General features: G+C 37.4%; 1 protein-coding gene across 1 annotated transcript in view; it reads right to left on the bottom strand.

Annotated features, from left to right (window-relative positions):
* The window catches only part of LOC103759754 (mucin-5AC), a 35786-nt gene that overhangs the window by 902 nt on the left and 11879 nt on the right, over positions 1 to 23005 (bottom strand). Inside the window, exons 16-47 of the mRNA XM_029961024.1 lie at positions 22234 to 22360; positions 21416 to 21671; positions 20751 to 20800; positions 20047 to 20147; positions 19767 to 19918; positions 19112 to 19250; positions 18901 to 19014; positions 18416 to 18595; positions 17680 to 17919; positions 16878 to 17034; positions 16160 to 16288; positions 15687 to 15828; positions 14368 to 14411; positions 14062 to 14268; positions 11665 to 13701; positions 11391 to 11452; positions 10368 to 10542; positions 9937 to 10187; positions 8318 to 8501; positions 7739 to 7937; positions 6632 to 6810; positions 6342 to 6411; positions 5930 to 6030; positions 5542 to 5573; positions 4678 to 4855; positions 3895 to 3999; positions 3643 to 3677; positions 3143 to 3265; positions 2933 to 3031; positions 2081 to 2209; positions 1205 to 1262; positions 502 to 607 (exon numbers count right to left, since the gene is read on the bottom strand). Of these exons, the coding sequence (XP_029816884.1) occupies positions 502 to 607; positions 1205 to 1262; positions 2081 to 2209; positions 2933 to 3031; positions 3143 to 3265; positions 3643 to 3677; positions 3895 to 3999; positions 4678 to 4855; positions 5542 to 5573; positions 5930 to 6030; positions 6342 to 6411; positions 6632 to 6810; positions 7739 to 7937; positions 8318 to 8501; positions 9937 to 10187; positions 10368 to 10542; positions 11391 to 11452; positions 11665 to 13701; positions 14062 to 14268; positions 14368 to 14411; positions 15687 to 15828; positions 16160 to 16288; positions 16878 to 17034; positions 17680 to 17919; positions 18416 to 18595; positions 18901 to 19014; positions 19112 to 19250; positions 19767 to 19918; positions 20047 to 20147; positions 20751 to 20800; positions 21416 to 21671; positions 22234 to 22360 (6161 nt within the window). The remainder of the gene's footprint in view (positions 1 to 501; positions 608 to 1204; positions 1263 to 2080; positions 2210 to 2932; positions 3032 to 3142; positions 3266 to 3642; positions 3678 to 3894; positions 4000 to 4677; positions 4856 to 5541; positions 5574 to 5929; positions 6031 to 6341; positions 6412 to 6631; positions 6811 to 7738; positions 7938 to 8317; positions 8502 to 9936; positions 10188 to 10367; positions 10543 to 11390; positions 11453 to 11664; positions 13702 to 14061; positions 14269 to 14367; positions 14412 to 15686; positions 15829 to 16159; positions 16289 to 16877; positions 17035 to 17679; positions 17920 to 18415; positions 18596 to 18900; positions 19015 to 19111; positions 19251 to 19766; positions 19919 to 20046; positions 20148 to 20750; positions 20801 to 21415; positions 21672 to 22233; positions 22361 to 23005) is intronic.

The following is a 23005-nucleotide window of genomic DNA, read 5'->3' as shown; positions in this document are numbered from 1 at the left end:
CAAAGAGAGAGATTCAGAATTTATGTGAGAAATACCACTGCCCCTTCCACCCATTACAAAACATAATCAAAAGTTGTTTACTTGCATATGGGACTATTGCTCAATATTACCATTCTTACAGTATTGTAGTGAAATATAGGTAAGTTGTTCCTAATTATAAAAATCAATGGATCTAACTCTTCATTAAGGCCCAGAAAAAAATAAAGGAGTTAATCCAGATCACACAGTGAGCCAGTTCAGTGAGAGGAAAGCAAGAAACAAATAACCTCACTTTTACATGGGCAAAATCTAAACTGACACTGAACAGGCTGATAAACATTGTGAATCTTGAGGTAATTTAGTACGTCACGTCTGTTTAAAATTCTAGTTAATTATCACAATGCAAACAGTTGATGACTAGGTGGATGTTGGACACATCAGAAAATCACTTGCAGTTTGCTTTGTGTAACTGGTGTAAAGAGTAGAAGACAAGAGACCACAATTATCTTTTATACCACTCACCGTGAGTAAGCGTCACAGCTGCCTTCACAGTATGTCATCTCAACAGGTGCAGGAGATACACATCCGTTATATTTGATGACAGCTGTAGTATTGTGCTTCATACAAACTAAAGCCATCACAAACCAGAAGGAAATAGGTTAAGATATATGTGCATATAAATAGATAGCTGTGTATGATAGACAGTTGGTAATCAAAAACTAAGAGGGATGGAGCTGAAATAGGAACTTAAGTCACAGTACACTTTTTTTTAATAATTGCTAAGGGCCAAATGAAGATTCTTGCTGTTTGTGTTGTCAAGTGGGTGAATTTTTCCCTTTTTCTTATGCAACTTTAGTGCAGGATGCAGAAATAAAGAGTGGTACAATGGCAACTGCTCAATGCACACCCACCTCCCAAGACTGGCTTCCCTTTCTTCCTTAAAGAAGATGTATCTATGGAAATTGGAGAGTATTCATAGTCTTTGCCCTCTCACAAAAAAAGCTAACATTTAACAGTATGGGATGGGAAAGTTCACCCCGTCTTTGTTTCCCAAGGCCCTAAAATGCATGCTGGAGATGTTCTGTTCCTTTCTTTTTCCACCTGTTTCCCTTCTCACCCCAGTGTGAAACAGCAATCCCAAACTTGGTCTATATAAGATGGGCTAATATACCTAATAAGGCACATTTTATCATTACTTACTCTTAACAAAATTATCATTACTTACGCTTCGGTTTTCTTCGGCACTCTATACAGCAACCATCGTCAGATAACTTGATGTCATTCTTTAGTGGGAAAACATATAAAGGTAACTCAGGTTTCATATCTGCATACTGAAGCAGACTTTCCCTGCTTCCTAAGTTTCTCTGGCACCAGAGGGTTTTTTTTTTCTATTGACATGGAATCTAATTTCAAGCAAGGCTAAATATTAAGGGCACATAACTACTAAAATATTAATAAGAGTTCTTTGAAAGCTGAAACAGGGAAGGACCAGAACTGCTTTATTGTCATCAGAGTTCAGTAGTAAAATTTCAGATATAAAGCTTATAGCAAATGTAGGTCAAAATATTGAGTGACCAAAGCCAGCACAGGTGAAGGATTATGTCAGACAGGGTAACACAATGAATGAAATAACTGACTTGCCAGAGGTGTGGGGCTAGTTCTAATCTACCCTGAGTATTAATTTGAATGAAGTCGCTTATTTTCCTTCACCTTTCCTTTCAATTAGTGAATTCTAAAAAAAAGCACCTAAAATAATTTATAATCTTAAATAATTTAGGAATAAACCCCCAATTATTTTTCAAAAATCAATATGATTTTTGCATCTATGTCACCTGACACTTTTAGGAATCCAAAACATTATGCTGTACCCTTTTCTGTACTGCCCAGTCCCCAGTGAGGATTGATATATCACCCATTTTGATTTTGAGTTGCTTTTCTGAAATAAAATCTCATAGGGACCAGATTCAGAGAGGACAAAAAGAGAGCTACTTTCTATATGATGCTTCTGCTAGATATTTTCCTTGGACACTATGACCCTTTTGTCACTGGTGTTAGCCACTGCAATCTTTTCAAATATGAGAACTGGCAGAGCAGTACTTACTAGATCACATTCATCAGGGTTAAAGGCAGGACAGCTTGTCTGTCTGACAACTTGAATGAACTGGTCAGCATGTTTTTCACATGTGTAGACTGTGCAGTTATCACCGGGTGGGTTCCAGTATTCTCCTTCCTGAAAGGAATCAAAATTAAAGTGAATAAAAATCTTCTTAAATAAAAATAAAAAAAAAAAATCAACACCCAAACCCCAGTGTCTTATCATCACTGTGTACAGCAGTTTGATTATTCTGAACAAATTTCCTTGAATTTCAGCTGATAGTTATTTGCCATGTTATCATACTGCCACAAGTGTTTTTCATTAACCAAGTGAAGAGGTTCTGTTTTTATCTGGATATAGATGAACTTTTTGTGTGAATAGGGTAAGTATGTGGACTCATTTGGAAGGAATTTTTGGGTATGTCCATTCAGATACATGGAAGAATTTCTCATGGCTTCACTGACTCATCCTGTCATAAAGCTTTCAGCTAATTTAAGATAAGCTGTTTGGAGCTGAAAGCTGCCTCCACAAATAAAATTTTCCTTTCAGCAAAATGGCTGCTACATTTTCAGAGCTGAAGGGGCAAATAAGAGCCCATTGCTTTCACCTGTGTATTTTTCTATGTTGATTTCTGAAAGCTATTGTTCAGTATCACAGTCCTTCTTGAAGTCTTAGAACTGAAGTTTCATGGTATAAGATACTATTTAAACTGTGTGGAGGCAGTCCACTCCCTGCCTGAATAAGCATGTGTCTAACATGAGAAAAGATGCAGGAAATATATGTGACAAATACAAGGAGCAGAAAGAACGAAAAGACTGGCAGAGTTCCCCAAAAGTGAACTAAACTAGTGATAATTACATAGACCACGTGTGTAATGTTGTGTCCCACAGTCACCACACAAGCCTCTGCCTTGCATGTGCCGCAGCACTGTCCCGGTTCCTCTGTATACTTATAACCCTGTTTCGAAAGAAATAGAAAGGAAATGACATTGAGTCAGGTCACTGACATTAACTAGTGGTTATTAGAGCTGAGCGGGGAAGGAATTTCTGACGGCAAAATAGCACTCACCAGTGGGCAGTATGTGTCACAGGTAACAGGCTTGCACTTGACAGTAACACGGTGAGGCCTTAAGTAAGAGGATTCAGAGCAGGTGCATTCTTCGCAGGGGCCTGATGGAATGACAGTTCCAGGCTAGGGGGAGTCAGGAAAAAAGTCATTATTAGTCAGTAAACGCAAGTTGCTCTGTGTATGTAAGTCACAGACAATACAAAGATGTATAGGCTAAGCTATCCGTAAATACAATTTTAGTTGTTTTATTTAAGAAGAGTTTCTGGTTTGGTAATAATGATTTTGGAATTAAATTCTGCTCATGCAGAAAGTAGAGCAGAAAATGCTTTTGCTTTTACAGAAGGTGTTGATTTGCTAACCTTGATTAAATAATTAATAATATTATATAATTATATCTCACGCCTTTCTGCAAAATATGGACCATGATAGAGATCTCAAAACCATTGCATGGTGAGCTATGTGAAGGTGTATTTTTATAGTGATTTACTCTGTGTACTTACCGCATAGTAAGTTTCATTGACTACACAGCCATGTCCTGTAAAGAAGGAAGAAAGATGGTGTCTTAGAGGTGTAAGTTTTAAGAGGCAGAAGTGTGTAAAAAGGCTCCTGCTTTGCAGGCCTGTGGTGGTAACCTTAAAACACTCATTCACAGTGAGGCCCAATATGATAATACAGATAATAAGGTTTTTTTATTCATAAACTTGGAAAAATATAGCAGTAAATAACACATGAAGAAGGTGCACAATACTTACTGCATTCAAAGGTAGGACAGCATTTTCCAGGCTGCATTATTGTGATTACTTCTTGTCCCTCTAAGCACTGGGGTGTGACCTCAGGGCAGAGGCTGGTGTTGCAGTCTGTTTCATGGAAGAGAATACACAAAACAATGAACTCGGAATTTTTAAATGAAAGCAATTTTGTTTGACATGAACTTCAGAAGTTTTCCAGTGGGGCAAATATGATGTTGTTTGCCTAAGACAGTTTAGTGACTGCTTCAGTCTGCATGCCCAGGTGTTTTCAGAGTGAATGGGCTTTTCCATAACACTTGTAAAACAAAACATTGTATGAGAAGAACACGGTGATGATTGCTGGAAAGAGATAATTCCAAAGAGAAATTTGTATCATCATATTTGGAAAATATGATGACTGTCAGTGGGTCAGGAACTTTCTTGAGCAATTTTTAAGTGTTCAAGACTATATTTTTTTTAAGTTAAGATAGCTTTCTAATACTGGTCTTTGAAACAGAAAATATTGTGAATGGTTTTTGAATATTGTTTCAGATGGTGGCAGCATTAAAGTTTTTCAGTGTTAAATTATAGAAGATTTCAGTTACTTCTGTGTCTAACTATATAAAATCTTTTAATCTTTAAATTTGTTATCTTCAGACATTTAGTATATGCTATGCAAGTAGGCCCTAAAAAGTGTGATGAGGGAGAAAAGCATTATTACATCCATGCAAAGTATTAAAAAAATTGCTGTAGTTTCCCAAAATGAATATAGTGTATTCCCCATGATAAAGAACTAAGACTACTTACAGCACTCAGTCCTAGTACAGCATGGATCTTCTGGTATCTGTATCTGAACAGGCATGTAACCTGGTTCATCACAAAATACTTGCTGTGTCGGAGAACATTTGTGTTTTGTACAGTGCACCTTAAGAGTATTTTTGTCACAGACACATTCCTGGCAATCTTTTGTCCATTTTTCTCCTGGCTATATAAAAAATAAAAACACACACAAAGAGAAGGAAAAAAAATAAGTAAATTCAAGCCAAAACAATTCTATTTGCTTCTAGTTGACATATTCATGGATACAGTGATACCTGATTATATCAACCTTTTTGTATTTTTAGATTTTACAAAAGACCTTCAAATTGAAGCTTCTTAGGGGAAGATACTGGAGGCCACTGAAGGTTCTGAGTGTGTTCACAAAGCTATGACTTTGTTATGTCAGCATGAGTGATACAGGATTTCTAAAGGAGAAGTGATTGAGCTTTGCATGCATTTTTGAATATGAAATGATCATATGACAAACTCATTTGCACATTAGGTTGTAGATTTGTATGCAGCTGAGGAACTAAGAATGCAGACTGTGAACAATATCAGCAACAGGTAAAATTTGTTATCCATCTCTCCCTTCAGTTATAGTAACTTTAGCAAGACAAACTTCTGTAAATAAAAGAAACTGTATGTGAGGTTATTGAAAGAATACTTCACCACTTCCTGTTACATTTCTGAGGGCTGCTCTAGCACTAAATATTTTTAAGACTAAGAGGGAACCAACATTTGAAAAGACAAAGTCTTCGCCAACCTAAGCAAAGCTTTGTTTTAGTGGAACACTAAGTACCCTCTTGTTTCACTTATCTGTGCACTTTAAGCCACATTGATTGTGATACTTACCCATCTGGGTACTCCATTTGGTTCCCTGCAAGCTGGAAAGAAAAAGAAAAAAACCCAGACAATGAAATGAATGGAGATTCACACCACTAAAAATTGACATATGTGCAGTTACAAATAAAAATATTGTGAAGATAAAGCTAACAAGAAAATGAATATGCGGACTAGTTCTGAAATATAGAGTTCTACCATCTTGGTAGGTCTCATATAAGGAGGGATGATGAAAAAAAGATAATATTATTATTCAATTTTTAGATGGGGAGACTAAAGGAGCTTAAAGAAGCTAATTTGCTGATGATCTGACCATGTAGAAGACAGCAGTAGAACTCAGGCCTCCTGACTAACAAACCTGATCTCTATTTATTCCCCAAACTAGCTACAGATTACTTACAGCATTCAGGGACACAGATATTGCTTTCTGCACTCAGGAGTGTCGTTCCTTCAGGACAGAAACAACCTTCAGTTATTCCAAAGCCAGGATGCTCAACAGAGCTGGAATGAGAGGAATGTATGTATTTGAGTACAATATTTTTGTGATGAAGCAGGAGACAGAACAGCATATACAGAAGGTTGACATATCAGATACAAGAGACAAAAAATTTAACCTTCCTGGCGTGCAACAAGAAGCACATATAGACAGAGCTGATTGATATTTATAAATCTTGAATAAGTTATCCAAATTTGCAACACATTTTGTTATGAAATAACTCAAATTTCTAAGGAAAGTGGATAGGCAATAATAGAAAAAAAAAATAAATAAAAGCAGTTGTTTCAGGATGAGGGGTTTTTTTGCCTTTCCTTACCTTTGATCACAGGTATCAGGATTAATGGGCCCACATGGCTTGTATACCAAGCTTGCTGGACAGCTGAATGCTGTATGGAAAAAGACCAAAAAAAAAATTAAAAATTGACTGTAGATGCATTTTTGCTGCAAAAATGACTACAGCTTTGCCTTCGTCTGCAGCTTCTGTGAGAAAGGACCCCGCTGGATTTTTGTTGACAGCAGCCAAGTGTTAGATAGAAGACATGTTTACTGAATAAAAAACTAACTTCTACCATTTATCACATCCATTTTGAGTTCTGCAATACTTACAGCATGTATTGTTGGTCTTTCCTCTCCAGTCAATGCAGACACCTCTAGACGCACACTCTGTAGCATATATCTCCAAACTGGAACACTGCATGGATTCATCATCTATGCGACATCCATCGAAAACACAGCCTTTGAAAAATGGTTCTGGTGGTATCACAGTATGACATTGTGCAAAAATCCTGCAGACAGTAAAGAAAGCCCCTTCTATGTTAATGAGCCATTATATAAAGTCTGTTCCTGTCAGACAACACTTTCCACTTAATAGTGTGTGACTTTCTGCTTCAGAAAGGAAGGTGTGAAGAAACAAACCATAGGAATGGCCAATAAACTGGGAGTTAAGTTCAGGAAAGATTAGGAAATCTGAAGCTCCTTTTATTTTCTGGAGAGGTTAATGGTCATAGTGTTTCTGTATGTGTACACAGCTTTTCGTCAGTCTGAGACCATAAATTTAGTGTAAAAGGCAATTGCACTGGGTTGAGGAAAAAAAGGGATGACAAAAGTAGTCTAGAGATAGAAAAATTGGACATAAAATAGCTCAGAACTTATAAGACAGTACAGAAAGCACATGTAAGAGGGCCTTTATAAAGGACTCAGCTAAAAAAAAAAGCTGTTTTCAGCCTACACAAGTATAGGAAATACTTCAGGAAGCAAGCATTTGTGCTTTTGGAGCTCCATGTTTTACATAAAATGTACAAAGAATGACTGTTTGTGTCTGCTTTCTTAACCTGTTTGATAACCAGGTTCTTTATAGTTTGTACTGAATACCCAGTTCAAATGTAGAGTTAAGCCTTTGCTGTAACTAAGAGTTATTAAGCATACCCTGGCAGGATTGCAACCAGGGAGTATGGATTTTAGTGCTTGCTGCATCCCTTATATTCTCTCTTCACCTCTCCTTGCTCAGTTATCTTTGGCTTGCAAGTCATTTAGGCAGAGCTGTTTCCTTTCCAAAGGCTTTTTACTATATATACATACATATATGTATATATTCTGTCGTTAAGCAAACATTTTCAGCTATTATAACATGCTAGGGCTATAGTTGTTATTCTTCTTCTAAGATACTGGAAGTTTTGTCTAGAAAGAAAGAATTTGTTCAGGTTTTTTCCTTACTCGCTCAAGATAAGCTTGCAGAGAGGAGGTGTTTCACAGTGAGGCTTTGGTGGAGGTGTGGTTATAGTTGGTACTATTGGTACTCCATGGCACGTCTTGTTGTCATCAACAATCCAGTGATGAGCCATTTGGGGACAGGAAGAAATGATCTTACCGCTTGGTAAACGGCATTCATCTGCTTTGTTATTTGTACATGTTCCTGGAAGAGACAAGCTGAGTAAGTCTCATAAGCCACGTCAGAAATGCACAATACATTACTGTGCCGATATGTCTGGATGTGCTCATGAAATGCATATGGTGCCTTGCTTCATAGTAGTGCTTTCTTTACAGTTATATGAACTTTATGTTCTAGAAAAACAAACAAGTCTAAAACCCCAGTGCCAAAGAAAAAAAACCTGATTGCTGAAATATTGAGCTTTTGATATCCTACAGAAGTTGAAGAGCAGAACTGTTTTCATTTCCATTTTACTGCTCTTTAAAAATTTCTGTCAGTCATGAGACTGCATAGCCAGAGTGGGTGAGAACAACCATGGTAGGATGGGGAAAGAGCACCACCTCCAATGAGTGCATCTGTCTTACCACACTGTCCTTCGGTGTTGTTGCCAAATTTGCTGTATGGGAGTTTCACAGAGAAGATTAGACCACTAAAGGTGATAGTTGCACCAATCTCTTTTATTTCAACAATCATATTGATGCCAAGAGTGGAGAAAGAAATGCCGTCTTTTTCGAAGCCTGGTTTGACAATCTTTTTGTTGAAGTACATCTGAATACAAGATTGAAAAAAAGAAACAACAAAAGACAACTTCAGAATAAGCACTGCTTCTGACTGATTGTTTTAAGTAATATTTAAATTTTCTAATCTTCATAATTATTGCATAAGTCCATATGGTTTTGCATCACATCCAATACTCACTGGCATCTCAATAACAGCATATATTTACATTGATATCTCAGCTTGAACTACTATATTCATAAAATGTGATAATAAACTAAGTGGCCTTTATGTACTGTGTTTGTACAGATTGTGTGCTAATGCACGGTATTCTATATTCAAGTATTTTCTTTGTATCCCTCCTAATTTTGTGTATTGCAAATATTTTTCCTATGAAAATGAGTGGTAGTTTTCTTTAGCTACAGAAATATTTCTGCCATTGCATAATAACTTTGCTGGATAATCACACTGTTCTTTTACAACACATTAATTGGCACTGGAGGAGTTATCTGAATTCAAAATGAAGTCAGATGTCCCTAGTGCCAGTTTTATGTAGTGGTCATATTTATTTGTTAGCCTAAGCTTTTTGGTTTGCAGCCAGTATCTTATATGAGCTAACGAAGGTGAACATATTTCCCTAATAGCTTTTTGTCAGAAGTTATTCTGCAACTCCCTGCTCAGTGAACTGGGATAAAGTTAGAGTTAAAACTGTCAGTTACTGTTTTCTTTTGCAGGGAATCACTAGAACCAGCATGCCTTTCTGACTGAGAGTTTGGCATGGCTTTGTAAGGGGAGGGTGCCTATTTAGACAACCTTTTCCTCCCAGTCTTTGCATTGTCTAATTAACTAATAGATTCCTCGGTGTAAGAGTGGGACTGACTATTCATTTTCACTGGCTTGCCAGTGCTAGTTCAGGATCACAAAGGTGACACTCCAAGTCATAGCTTTTCTTCAGCTATACCTCTCTTCCCAGTAGGAAACTGAAGGGGGAGTCATGTCAGGGCTCTATTTGGCACCTGAAGTGCCCTATGCAGAGAAAGCAGTCCCTAGTCATCCAGCTGACAAGAGATACATACCCATATTCACTCTAAGAGTAGAATCACACTTGTGACTTGCATTTGTGTTTGCTCATTATCTGTTTGTTTACAAAAGTGAATGGCACAATGTACCAGTTTTCATGAAATATGAATCAAGCACCAGTGTGAGCATTCTTTGTGCCTTCTCTATCAGCTCTGTTATTCTGTTTCCTAGTATTATCTACATGTAAACATACATAATACATAATCTGCATAATGCTAAGCTGTTTATGACCTTTTGTTCTTAGAATCCAGTGCAATCCTTTTTCCCCCCTCCCATAACAATACCCTCTGCCCTCATCACCTCCACAATATGATATTCTAATAGACTATCTCAAATCAGCATCAGTAAAGCTTGTGGACCTTATTTCTTTTTTGTAAAAATAGAGAAAAAAAAAAAAGTATTTTACCACGTTGGTCATGACACCATTCATGAGTTCCCGAGTCAACACCACTTCTGCAGATTTGTAGAAAATAATAATGGATTTAGGGCAGGAGAGTCCGTCTTTTGCATCACAGTAATAATTGTCGATGTAAACACGGAAGTTGTCATATTTAGGAATAATCTGTTTCACCAGGACGTAAGTGCAGTTTTCAAGGAAAGTATAGTAGATTCCATCGAATGTGATGTAATGAGGGTCACCCCATCCACTACACACACCTGGTACGAAGGAAATATTTGGAAGATTAAGATGATAATTAATGAAGAAGAAAGATTGAGAAACTCAAGTGAATATACTGTAATTAAAAGAGCAACCTTAAGAAAAGAAAATACCCATCTAGTCCATGCAAAGCTTTGCTTTTTTCAGCAAACCTAATTGCTTAATCTACTGGTGCTTACATGGACACTCATATCGGTAACAGCAGCCATTTTCATCAGGTACTAGGACTGCAGGATATTTGTTTGCACAGGTAATTTCCTTTACAGGTGGGCAGTATGTTGGTACTATGTCTATATCATTGTCTCCTTTACAGATGACTTCTGTACAGTTGGATAATTTGTAATGTTCTCCAGGCTGAAAAGGAACAAAAAATTCTTGTCACAGAAGATAGCAAATGGGTATAACCTTTATTAAATCTGAAGCAAAGACTAAAATGAAAAACTTCACTGGTAGTAAAAGATTGCCAATATTCCACATGATAAATTTCTTCGATGCTAAAAGAAGGTGGGAGCCTTAATTAGAGCTGTTTCTTCTGCATGAGAAGCTCTTCAGGGGTTTAGGGTGATAAGTGTTAGGTTAAAGGAACTTTATACTAACTATGTATAGTGCACTTCACTGTCAGCACAGACCACCACAAAAGGAAAAATAAAAGTCTATGGAAATAAAAGTAAGAGGGCAGAAGAGAAGCAGATACAAGCCTCCAGAGGAGCTTAAATATTTCTGTTTAGTGACACAACAAGATCCTCAAGAAAACCCATTCTATTATGGCAGAGAGATCTTATTATTGATGCAGTGCATCAGTGTTTTACTACCACTAGAGTAATTAGAAAAGAATAATGTAACTTTCTTTATCAGTATAAAACCCTGAAATTAAAAATAAAAACAAATTCAAATTTTAAGTCATATTTTGCCCATCACTAGTAAAATAATTACAACAACCTGTACATCTAAGCTTTATGGACTACAAGCTATTACGCACTGCTGTCACCTGAAAAAGTACGTTATTTCAAAAGTCATAAAAAAAGTCAGAAATTACATACCTGTAGGGGAGGGTATGTATTAGAAACACAGCCGTGAAAATGAAAACTTTTCGTAGTGGTTGACAGAGGAACTGATGTTGTTGTGGTAGACCACTCAGAGGAAGTAGTGGATAAAGGAGTAGTGACATTACAAGGTACACTGTGTCGTTCAATAGTACATACTGGGCTACAGATTGCATAAAATCTACATCCATCACTATCCATTCTGTTGTAAATCAGATCACCTGTAAAAAAGGAGAAAACATAGAAATACAAAATAAGACAAAAGAGATGAAAAAAAAAGTAAAAAAAGTAAAAAAAGCAACAAGGGAAAAAAACATTTTAAATAAAATTTAAAAAAAAAAACTAATAAAGAAAATTAGGATGCCGCAAAAAAAAAAAAAAAAAACCGCTACAAAATATGAACTATATTCCCTTAAAAAACCAGAAAACTAACCAGGTGAAAAAATAGAGTCGCCAATCTTGCAGAAACATGGCGTTGTTAAAATTGGAGATGGAGTCCTGGTCCAGAAAGGTTCACTTCTGGTATTGGTGGTGGTGGGACTGGTGGTGGGGCTTACGCAGTTGTAGTTGGGGGTGCAGCAGAGGACGCGTATCCTGTAGTTGAGGCACATCTTGAATTTTCCAGTCTGGTCCTCGTTCTTGCACACCAGTCCATAGTGGACGTCGCACTGCACGACCTGCCCCACCTGTTGGATGGGAACGTCGGGGTAGTCCTCGGCCCGGCACTCGATCTCCTTTGGACGCTGGCAGACGCGCTTCCCGGCGGCCCGGATGTGCTGGTAGGTTTCGAAGTCTCCCTGGTTGGGCCCGGCGGAGGGGAAGTCGACGTCGAACCATTCGCTCCAGGTGCAGACTTCGGGTTCACAGGGGGTGGTGGATGTGGTGGAGCTCACGGTGGGAGTGGCTGTGGGAGGCGTTGGCGTGGGGCTGGTGGTGGTGGTGGAAGTGGACGTGGTTTCTGAGGAGGTGGGCAGCGTGGTGGAAGAGTGGAAGGTGGAGGTGGAGGTCGTGACTGAGGTGGAGGTTGGCAGCGTGCTGCTTGCCGTGGGCCTGCTGGTGGTGGTGGTGATGGGGCTGGTGGTGGGGCTGGTGGTGGGGCTTACGCAGTTGTAGTTGGGGGTGCAGCAGAGGACGCGTATCCTGTAGTTGAGGCACATCTTGAATTTTCCAGTCTGGTCCTCGTTCTTGCACACCAGTCCATAGTGGACGTCGCACTGCACGACCTGCCCCACCTGTTGGATGGGAACGTCGGGGTAGTCCTCGGCCCGGCACTCGATCTCCTTTGGACGCTGGCAGACGCGCTTCCCGGCAGCCCGGATGTGCTGGTAGGTTTCGAAGTCTCCCTGGTTGGGCCCGGCGGAGGGGAAGTCGACGTCGAACCATTCGCTCCAGGTGCAGACTTCGGGTTCACAGGGGGTGGTTACCATAGTAGTGGTGGTGGTCTGGGATCCAGTGGTTTTTGTAGTTGTCATTGTGAAGTGTGTTGTGGTAGTGGCAGGAGTTGTTTCTTTTTGAGTTTGTGTTGTTGGTTTTGTTGTGTTTCTGGTAATAATGTGATCTGTTTGTGGTTGATATGTTTCTGGTGGTGTTGTCTTGTGTTTTGTTATCAAGTGTGGCGTTGTTGATACTTCTGTGGGTGTTGTACTGAATCGTGTTGAAGTAAGTGTAGTTGGTTCTGTTGTTTTTTCAGTACTAATAGTTTCAGTGGTTGTTTGGCATGGTACTGTTATATTTTCACAGCATTTAAATCTTAATTCATAATTATAGCAAATGGGCGGCAACTGGTCTTTATTGTAACATTTCAAGCCTTCTTCTGTATTGCACAGGATGTTTTGCTCCAGGAGAGGATATGGTGTGTTAGGAAACCTCACTGCTCTGCATTCCACATCCCTTCTGTTAGCACAGACTTTGTATCCTTTTTTTTTAATGTTCTCAATGGTGTCGAAATCTCCATCATCATAACCAGACCCTGGATAACTGACATCATACCATCTGGACCAGTAACATTCTTCTTTAAAGCAAAGAGAAGGTGTTGAAGGAAAGGTGGTGACTGGTCTTGTCATTATGGTTGTGGTTGTTGTTTCTTCAGATGTTGAATGTATCAATGTTGTACTTTCAGAAGTTGTAGAGACTGGATATGTTGAGGAAGAACATGGTACAAAAACACAGCATAGGACTCTGATCTCATAGTTGTTGCACATTGTTGAAATTTGGTCTTTGTTGTAACATATAAGCCCAGCTGTTGTACTGCATTCTACTTTTTGACCAAGGTCTTTCAGTGGTATATCAGGGAATTTTTCTGCTCTGCATTGAATATCCCGTGGAGCTTTACAAACTTCATAACCTTTAGCTCTTAAATCACTGAAGGTTTCAAAATCTCCACCATCATAGCCAGGGGTTGGCAGACTGCCATCATACCATTCTGACCACTCACAGACTTCATGAACACATACTGATGTGGTTGGTGACACTGCAAAGAAGAAAAGGAAGAGACCATGAAACTTAAAATAAATTCCTGTAGATATGATCTTTTTATGTTATTTTGAATGGGCGAACAATTTTCCTACTGTTACTTTTCTTGCATTGTGATCCTGTAGGGCATCAGTTTAGCATACTTTTAATTTAATATGATTGATATTAATTTAATAGGATGTAATTTCATGTGGTGTTTCAGAAGTGGATTTTTTTCTATGTTTATTTCCTTGTTACTGCTCTCATTTATTGTGAGGTTGTATTAATTTATTCATGCTGTGCGTGTGGGCATCATTTTGTAGCTAAATTTTACTCACTAATAAACAGAATACACTCTTATGTCCTATAAAGAATTTACCTGTGGAAGTACTGGCAGGTGGTGTAGTGCTGAAATGAAATGTTGTTGCTGTTGTGGGTGATGTTGAGATTGGACACTCATAGATAATCCTTTCAAGTGTTCCATTGGGACCACAGATTGCAACAATACACCCTCCTGTTCCATCTGTAGTGTTGTAGACCACATCTTTGTAGTTATATTTCTGTCCCTCATAGAAGCAGACACATTCTGTAAATCAAAATAGGATGTTATTCCTTGCTATCTGAAACACAGAACAGAATACCTTAAATGCGTCCTAATCATATAAAAACAACTTTGTCAACATACCATGTTCGTCATATCTGCATTCTTTGCCATGAATTGTACATTCACTGGAAAAGAGAAAAATTGAGATTATCAATGTGAATATATCAGTTCATGACATAATTTTTTTGTTTCAACTTTTTTCTATCAATCTATTCATTGTGTGTTTAAATGTAGAATGCCCCTATCTTCTCTGAGTTAGAGCTTCAATTCTGCTGTACAAATTCAGGCTAGGTTATCTTCACGCAGTTCTCTGGCAAGAAAGATAACTCTTCTGTGCCAGCCTATGAAACATGCAGCAACCTTATCAGTGCTTTTGGGAGCTGAGAAAAGGTGTGAATAAGGGTCATCTGAGATGTTCTCATCACTCTGATAGGTCTACTTATTTTTTGGAAGGGAAAGTGCAGTAAATGTATCATTTACATTCATAAGGATATATACAAACGATCACTGTATCATGGATGTTGAAGTAATCTACACAGCAAATTTCCATCAGACTTCCAAAAGATGCAAGAATGCATTCTGGTTTTAGATGGAATTTGTCTTATGTTTTAATAACTGAATCTTGATGTACTTATTTACAGTGACTAAGGGCATCTATACATTGAATAAACTTAAATAAATATAAATATGTACTTATTGCTTCAGGTTTAGTGCTGTTAATGGCCTAGACCATGTAGACAAAGATGTCTATGAACTGCAAAACATACCAAAGAAGTTGGGTTTGCTCAAATGGGCTTTGTGTTAAGATTTTTTGGTATTTGCATTGCACTGCTTACTGTATTCAAGCGCAGCTACTTTAAAGGTGTCTTAAGACAATTGTTAACTGCTTAACAACTGATTCTGCTAACTTTGTACTATTTTATAGAAGGCTTAGCAGCACTTGTTGCAACTTGCCATCAGTAATGTGTGGGAATACTTGCAACTATGGGACAGTTGCAACTATGCAAGTACCAGTGAAATAGCAGAAACAAGCTCAAAACCACGTATATGAGTTGGCTGCTAACTTCTAGAGAATTTCATACAATGAGTTTAGGGATATCTTAATACAAATTCTAGGACTATTCCCTAACTATTGTTATTTTATTTTTATTTGATTTAATAATGATCATAATAATTTAAAAGCACTTTAATAAATATACAGACTAAGTAGTAAATTAATCTCTCAATGGTGAAATGTTTCACCATGGTATCATTTAAGTTCCTGGGAAGGGAAGAAAATTAGACACTATTCATCAGCCTCTAACTAGCCTGCTTCCTGTTGGTAAACAACATGTTTAATGTGTGATAAATTATGTTCCACAACTTTAAACTCAATTTTTAAAAATCTTTACTAATCTTACCATGATTCACAATTCTGCTTTGGAGGCATCTCCATTCCGGGTTTGTAATTTTTCCCATTTTCATAACAACCACAATTAGAAACACAGGTCATGGTTTCTTCATCAAAATAGGGCTTATTTTTTGGACAGTGTGGATAGCAGCCTGCAATAAAAAGAGTCAAGTTGAAACTAGCCCTTTCACAAGTAGAATTAACTCTAAACTCATATCTGCTTTCCCAGTATTGTCCCATGTGGTAAGTGGAATTTCAGACCCTCTTACTGCTATTTTGATTGCATATTAAGCTTTGGTGCATTTTGTCCTCATCTTCACTCCAAACAAGTACGACCCATTAGGTAGTAAGATACTAAATTAGAAAATCTCTTCTTATAATTTCTACTACAAGCATGTCATACACTGAGTAATCTAAATTTTGTTAATCATACTGCATTTTAAGCTTTTATAACTAGAACAAGAAACATATTATTATGTTTACCTTCCAAACCTCTCATCTCATGAAGGCAGTTCCCGCTTGGATTGTTGCAGGTCTTCATACAAGGGGCTCCACATGGTTTGTAGTGCCACTCACATTCCCCTTGTGGATTGTAGTAATCACAGAACAGAGCTAGAAGAAGGGGAAATGTCAGCAAAATACCTTTGATCTTTCAGCTCTATAGTCTCTCAGTTTTGCTGGGTAAAAACCCCATGGGATCAGAATAGTCACGTAGGTGGTGAATAGTATATTGTCTTATTGCTAATTTGATAAAGTTGTTATATTTCTACCACCTTTTGACATAAATTAATTTGTAACACATAGAACAGAATTACACATTAAACAAGAAAAATCAGTTGATTAAATCACTGATTTTAGCTAGTATGCACTAGTATTTATTTACATGGAGCCTGCTATAGACAGGTGGGAGTGTAATATAATACTATAGTTCACTAGTTGTGTATCATGATTGACAAGTTAATCAGACATTAATCACACCACTTGTAAAGTTACTATCTGTGGTTTCATTTTAGTAGGATAGGTTGTCTTCCTGTGATTTACCCAAATTTCTTTGTTGGGGTTTTTCTGGTTGTTTTTTAAAGAATACAACAGTGCCTCTTTCTTACAAATACAATTTTGTCTTTTGTTTTTTCCTACTTTTTTTTTTTTCCTGTTTTCTTTCCCTCTGGACCCCTCCCAAAGGTAGTAGGTCGAAACTTACGACATATGGATGGGGTTCTCCATGAAATGCAAATGTCCAGCTCATTGCATGCTTGAGCATAGGCAGCTACTGCTGTGCAGAAACATTCACAGTCTCCTCCAGTGTCACAGGCACAAGCATCATCCACACATGCTTGATAATATTCGTTTGGTTCAACCTGATGGAGAAAACATTTAAGTTTTCGTGCCCTTGTCCCGTTTGCACTGTCCTAAAATAGCTGAATAAAATATCTGAAACTGACAGCTGTATGTGAGGAAGCTAAGAAAGGAAGAAACCATGAGAATGCTTTGAAAAAAATCAGGAGGAAAATGTAGACTAAAGCTATTGCTACTAAGCTGTAATACTAAGAACTGTGTGATGTTGAAGGTACAATTGCAGAATACTGTTAATTACTACAAGCTAGCACACAGTCATACATATCAGGTGGCTGATATTTATATTAATAGAAAATGATGCCATTAGAAAATAAGCATATCCTGAAATTTATCTATGATTTGTCCTTCTATTAAAAGCAAACAAACAAACAAGAACAACCAATCCAAACTATCGATTTCTTAAGTGTAGTTGTTCAAGGCTAAAGCTGAGAAAACAAAAGTGAAAATACTTTCGTGAAAATACTTTCCATGCAATCTCCATAGAACTTGGTCTGAGCTCACTTTGTAAAGCATGAAAAAGCATATTTTAGGTGTTTGTGTTTGGGGTTTTTTTTATTTGTTTGTTTGGTTGGTTTTTTTTTAATCTCACATAAGAATTGATATAATCTTTGTCTCAAGAGAATTTAAGACTAAAGTTTTTGTCATACCTGGGAGTGACACTTTGCAAACACTTCACTGGTAATGATGCTGCATTGCTTCTGTGCCCAGGCTTTCCTGTATGGGTTTGCAGTGCATGGATCCTTTGTACGATTGGCATTTGGGCAACTAGAAGACACTTTCCAGCTATTGGCAAACTCCAGCACATTTCCTACCACAGACTGGCTGCGAGTAGTGAAGTCATTATTTCCATTGCCATCATAGTTTCCACAAAGTCCACAAACATGTCCCTGCATCAGGATAAATACACAAAAATCACAAAAATAATAAGGTACAGTTTCTCAGTATCTGTGAGTAACAGACCTCAGAATGAATCTTATTTAAGATTATCTGTGCCTCTTAAGTAACAGTGTTGCAAATTTTCATAAAATGCCTTTCATAAAGAGATTATTTCTGAATTGTTGCTAGGAAGGATAAACAAAGGAAGAAGAGTAGACTCATGGGTTTTGTTCTTAAGTACTGAGCTATTTAGTTTTAGCTGATCATGAACATATCTCTTCTGTGAGGTCTTTTCATGAGGAAAGCTACTGATGTAGTTGCTGAATAATGTAATGTAAGGAAAATGCATAGTACACAATCTGATTCAACATAGCAAGGATAATAATACGCAATTGCTGCTCTTGAAGTCTTTCATGTACAGCCTAAATTTCCACACTTTTTCTTTGAGAGATAATATGAATGTGTTTCAGAATTAATTTTATCAATGTTTTTGATTTTAAAGTGTACCTGAAAGCTGGGACTAAGTTTGATGAATATACTGGTCTTCTTGTCCCACATGAGTATCAGACCAGCAGTGGTGTCAACTACCAGGTAGATACCCATGGAACGGATTTGGAATGGCATTTTTCCTCCAGGTGTCCTCTGGATGACATCAGAGTGTCCATCACTGAGTACCAGCTCATAGTTCTAAGACAGGAAAAGAAAAAGTTAGAGGCCAATTAAAAAAAGTTATCTATTTTGGTACAGGTTTATCTGTTGCCAGTAACTAATTGAAATAATAACTATTATCATCAAAAGGATTCTATTCAACAGCCTCACATTAAGAAATTTTAGAGTTTCCTCCTTTGCTTTCTCTAGCAGAGAGCAGAGTCATTAGCAGTGAGCAAAGAAGTCTAGTAACATTTTCACTATCTTGGAGGACACTTCTGCAATGCAGTCTATCTGGGACAGCTTGTTCCACCCTCCTGGCATAACTTAAAGAAAATACTCACCCCCAAGAAAACTTTAATAGACTTAGAGCAGGTGGTTCCTGTAGTGCCACATGGAATGTTCTCAGTGATGACTCTGAAGGTTCCCTGATTCATAGCTTGTTGACCACAATAGTTCTGAAACAGAGGAATGGTATTCAATATTAACTATGCAACATGGTCATAAGTAAAATGCAAGGTACTTAATGCAAAAATCTGAGAAGGACTCTGTTACCTGGACCAGAACATATTCACAGTCTCCTTCAAAATCAAAACGTTTGCCATCAAAGGTGGTATAATGCCCATCTCCATAAACAGAACACGTTTCCAGGCAGGGTTCCTCAGAGCAATGCCATTTTCTGTTTCTACATGTGCTACATAAGACAAAAAGCACTCAAAATGTAAAAGCTATACATACACCCAATATAGGTACATTCCTTCATTTTACAATGTGTTAAGACTCTAATGAAAAAATAAAGTTTGCTTAGTCTCAGAAATGCAGCACAGCTCAAGAACTTTTGGGATTTAGCCAAAGACTGTTACTTAATGATGTAGTAAATAATTTGGATAAGAAAACATTAACTCTTTCACATTTCTAAATCTTGCTGGATGTACTGAAATGTAAGGATTTCCTGGGAAGAAAAAAAAAGAAGATTTCTTGACTTGAATGAATATGACAGCCTCCAAACCATAGTGATCTTCTGACCATTTGCAATTTCTGGGCTGTATACCATCAAGAAAAACAGACAGAGCTTGCTTTTTAGGTACTAAGTGGATCATTTTATGTAGGATTCCTTTTATGAATCTTGATGCTGTTAGAGTGAAATGCTATTCACTCGTGTTACTTCCCTAGAGCTTGAAGGAAATTTTATTTTTCAATATGCTCTTACCAGTTGTTACAGCCAACTCTGATTGATTCTCCTGGATTGTAGGAATTCCCATTGTGAATACATGGACAGTCTTCTGGAGCTATACAGCCTCCTTTGCCATCTAACACTTGATCATGAGGACATACACAGCCAGAGACACAGTGAGTTCTGTACTGTAAGAACCATAGAGAAAACATGTCTTGAAACATTTCCCCCCTGGAAGAGTCCAGCGGCAGCTGGTTATTGTAAAAGAGATCTAGCTTAATATGCTCTCAACTAATTATAAAGACTCTATACTTACGCATTCCATATCTAGAGTCTGACAGCTCTTCTGGCATCCTGCTCCTACCACATCTGCAGTGGCATTACCACAGTCGATATAAACCATGGGAGGTACACAGACTGAAAGAGAGAAAACCCATGAGAAATATGACAGAAGCCATGCATTTGTATCTTTGTGTTTCCTTAATACAGACTGAAGAAAAATGAGAGAAAACTCCTTTGTGACATTTGGGTACCTTAAAAGGATATGTTTGACCAGAAAGAGAAACTGATTATTGTTTTGAAATCATATTTATCTGCTTTTTGTGCTTATGCTTGGACTAATCCATTAAATTAACATTTAGTTAGCTTCATGAAACACCTTTCAGAGAAACAAACCAAGAAAACAAAGATCTTCGATTACTTTGTTTGTGTTTTTTTTCTGGCTTTTACTAGTTTCAGTTAAAATGTGGATGGTTTTCCCTTCACATTCAGTGAGGTGACCTTGTACTCTTTTCTACTGGGTAACCCAGGGGGTTATAATTTATTTCAGCCATCTGAAAGGTAAGAAAGTATTTATTTATATTTTGGGAATATCCTCTACATTACAGAAGTCCTCGATTAATTTTCTTGATTGATTTCCTACTTTTACAATTTGCATTATTATGACAAAAGAGAACTGAAGAGGATGAAGATGGAAAAGGAGAATTGAAGAAAATCTTAAGGAATAAACTGATATGTTACCTGGTTCAGGTTTCTCTCCAATGCAGCTCAGTTTTCCATAGGTGCAAGTGCTATTAAAAAAAAAAAAAGTAATGGATATGTTTAAACATTTTTTGGTCAATTTTCAGCCTGTTTCCTAGTGAATTTGAAATAATGAAAAATTACTGTGTGATAAAACAGATAAAACATGTCCTTTACCAAAATATTTTTTCTGTTCAAAAATATTTTATGTTAGAGCAGAACAAAATACAAGTATATTCTATATAAAGGAAGTGTTTACTTTGTCTATTTGCCTGGTTTAAAAAGTGTCCTTCAGGATAATTCAGATTCCATTCATAAAGGGAATAATCTGTAACGTTACTATCAAGTATCTTTCACCATAGAACAAGTCTTTTACAGTCATAGATAAGAAAAGTATGTGTTGTGGGGAAGGAGACAGGAAGGGAGGCAGAAAGAGAGGGACTAGGTAGGAGTTTGGCTGTTAGCAAAGGCTAACCTACCCCAGTAGGTTTTGTTTAATTCCTGTACAATCTTCCAAACATGGGTAGCCCTAACAATTTTTAGGAATGTGATTTTTTAATTGAAATTATTAGGGAAAAAGGTGCATTTGATTTGATTTCATAATGTATATATGATTTCATGATTGGACATAAGCAATCTCATTTTTCTCTTTACAAATCTCTTACCAGACAACACCATTATCATGAATAACTTCTCCGGAAGACAGAGGCATTCCTTTGTAGTAACAAGGACAGCTAGATGCAGGCACACATTTGCCAGTTTCATCCATGTATGTTCCATTTATGCAGGTGCAGCCGTCAACTGGGACAAACTTAATGCTGCATGTGACATCAGGCTCACTCAGAGACCGGCAGGTGGGTTGACAGGTATCGACATTGTAAGTGTACTTCAAAGATTTCGGACACAAGGTGGTGTATTTCGCTTGAAAGTAAAAAAGTGAGTTACATTTGTAGTTCATTTAAGAATCAACGTAGGTATAAGTGAAGTATTTGAGGTAAAATATATATGATCAACATGGTATATACAAATGCTTTACTGATATCCTCAATAATGTAATTTTTTTTTTTTACTGCCGGAGCAGAATTTTCCTCTATAATTGTGTCACAAATACAAATATTTTTTCCAAATTAAAAAGAGGACAAAGTTCGACTATATTAATGCATAGTATGTTTCTTCCTCATTGCTATTTTTACCTTTTTTTTTTGTCAAAGTAAATCGAGAAACACCTTACTTATTTTATTCCTATTGCAAGGGTATGGCTCTCCACGTTACTTCTGCTGGTTCTGAGCAAGTAATCTAACAAAGCCTCTTTTTTCCATTTCTAACTGTTTATTGCTTGTCTTTTATGGTATTCCTTTCCTCCTCAACTTCTTCAAAGTCAATACTATGCTTAAAACCTAATTTACTGTGGAAATCCCTGAGAGCTGCTCTGTAGGGGCTTCTGGGTGATCATTTTCAAAAGGCAAAGGAATGTAAAACTTACTGCAGGCTTTGCTTCTCCATCCAGGGAGGAGAACTCCTTTAGCAGCACAGGCTCTGACATAGCTTGAAAGGGCAGCACACATGCAGTCCTCACTCTTCTCACAGTTACATGTGTCAAACATGCAGTTCTAGGAGCAGGGGATGACATATGATCATCAGATTGTCATGTCAAAGCCATGGTGCTCTATAGAGTGTTACATTCGTTAGAGGTTAAAGTGAGTGTAATCCACAAGTGTAAGTAAACATATGCCTGTTCTTCACTGAGCACTTTCAAAGAAGATTCTTTACATGAAGAAAGAGTAATTAGAGGTCTACAATTTTGAACTCTTTTTTCTTTTTCTTTTTTTTTTTCCTTTTTCAAGTGTTGGTAGATTTTCCAACTACATCCAGTTTTTCCCCACTGTGCCGTATATATTTAGAACAAATAGAGAGTATTTGATGCCACCCAGCTTTGGGGGCTTAGGCTCTCTGCACAAGAGGAACAAAGAAAACCAGTTATTTAATGTGTTTCTGTGCAGGGCAGGGATACTATAATATTGTAATTCCAGAAGATGTTTGCTTATAAATCTTTGCTTTATAATCTTATAAATTTGCAATAACAGGGAGATTTTGTAAAGTACCCAGGGACTCTGTTACAGAGCTTCATCACCTTGAATTCCTGGAATGTTTTTGTTCACATATCTAAATCTCTTTGCTGTTTCTTACACACATTACTTGCCTTGTCCTTTACATATATGCGAAAGCCTTCTGAGAGCAGTTCAGAGAAACTAAAG

This window comes from Manacus vitellinus, unplaced genomic scaffold, assembly GCF_001715985.3.
Source record: "Manacus vitellinus isolate BGI_N305 unplaced genomic scaffold, ASM171598v3 scaffold_30_pilon, whole genome shotgun sequence".
In the NCBI taxonomy this organism is placed as follows: Eukaryota; Metazoa; Chordata; class Aves; order Passeriformes; family Pipridae; genus Manacus; species Manacus vitellinus.
The sequence above is the reverse complement of the archived record's forward strand: the minus strand, read 5'-3'. Positions and strand labels throughout refer to the sequence as shown.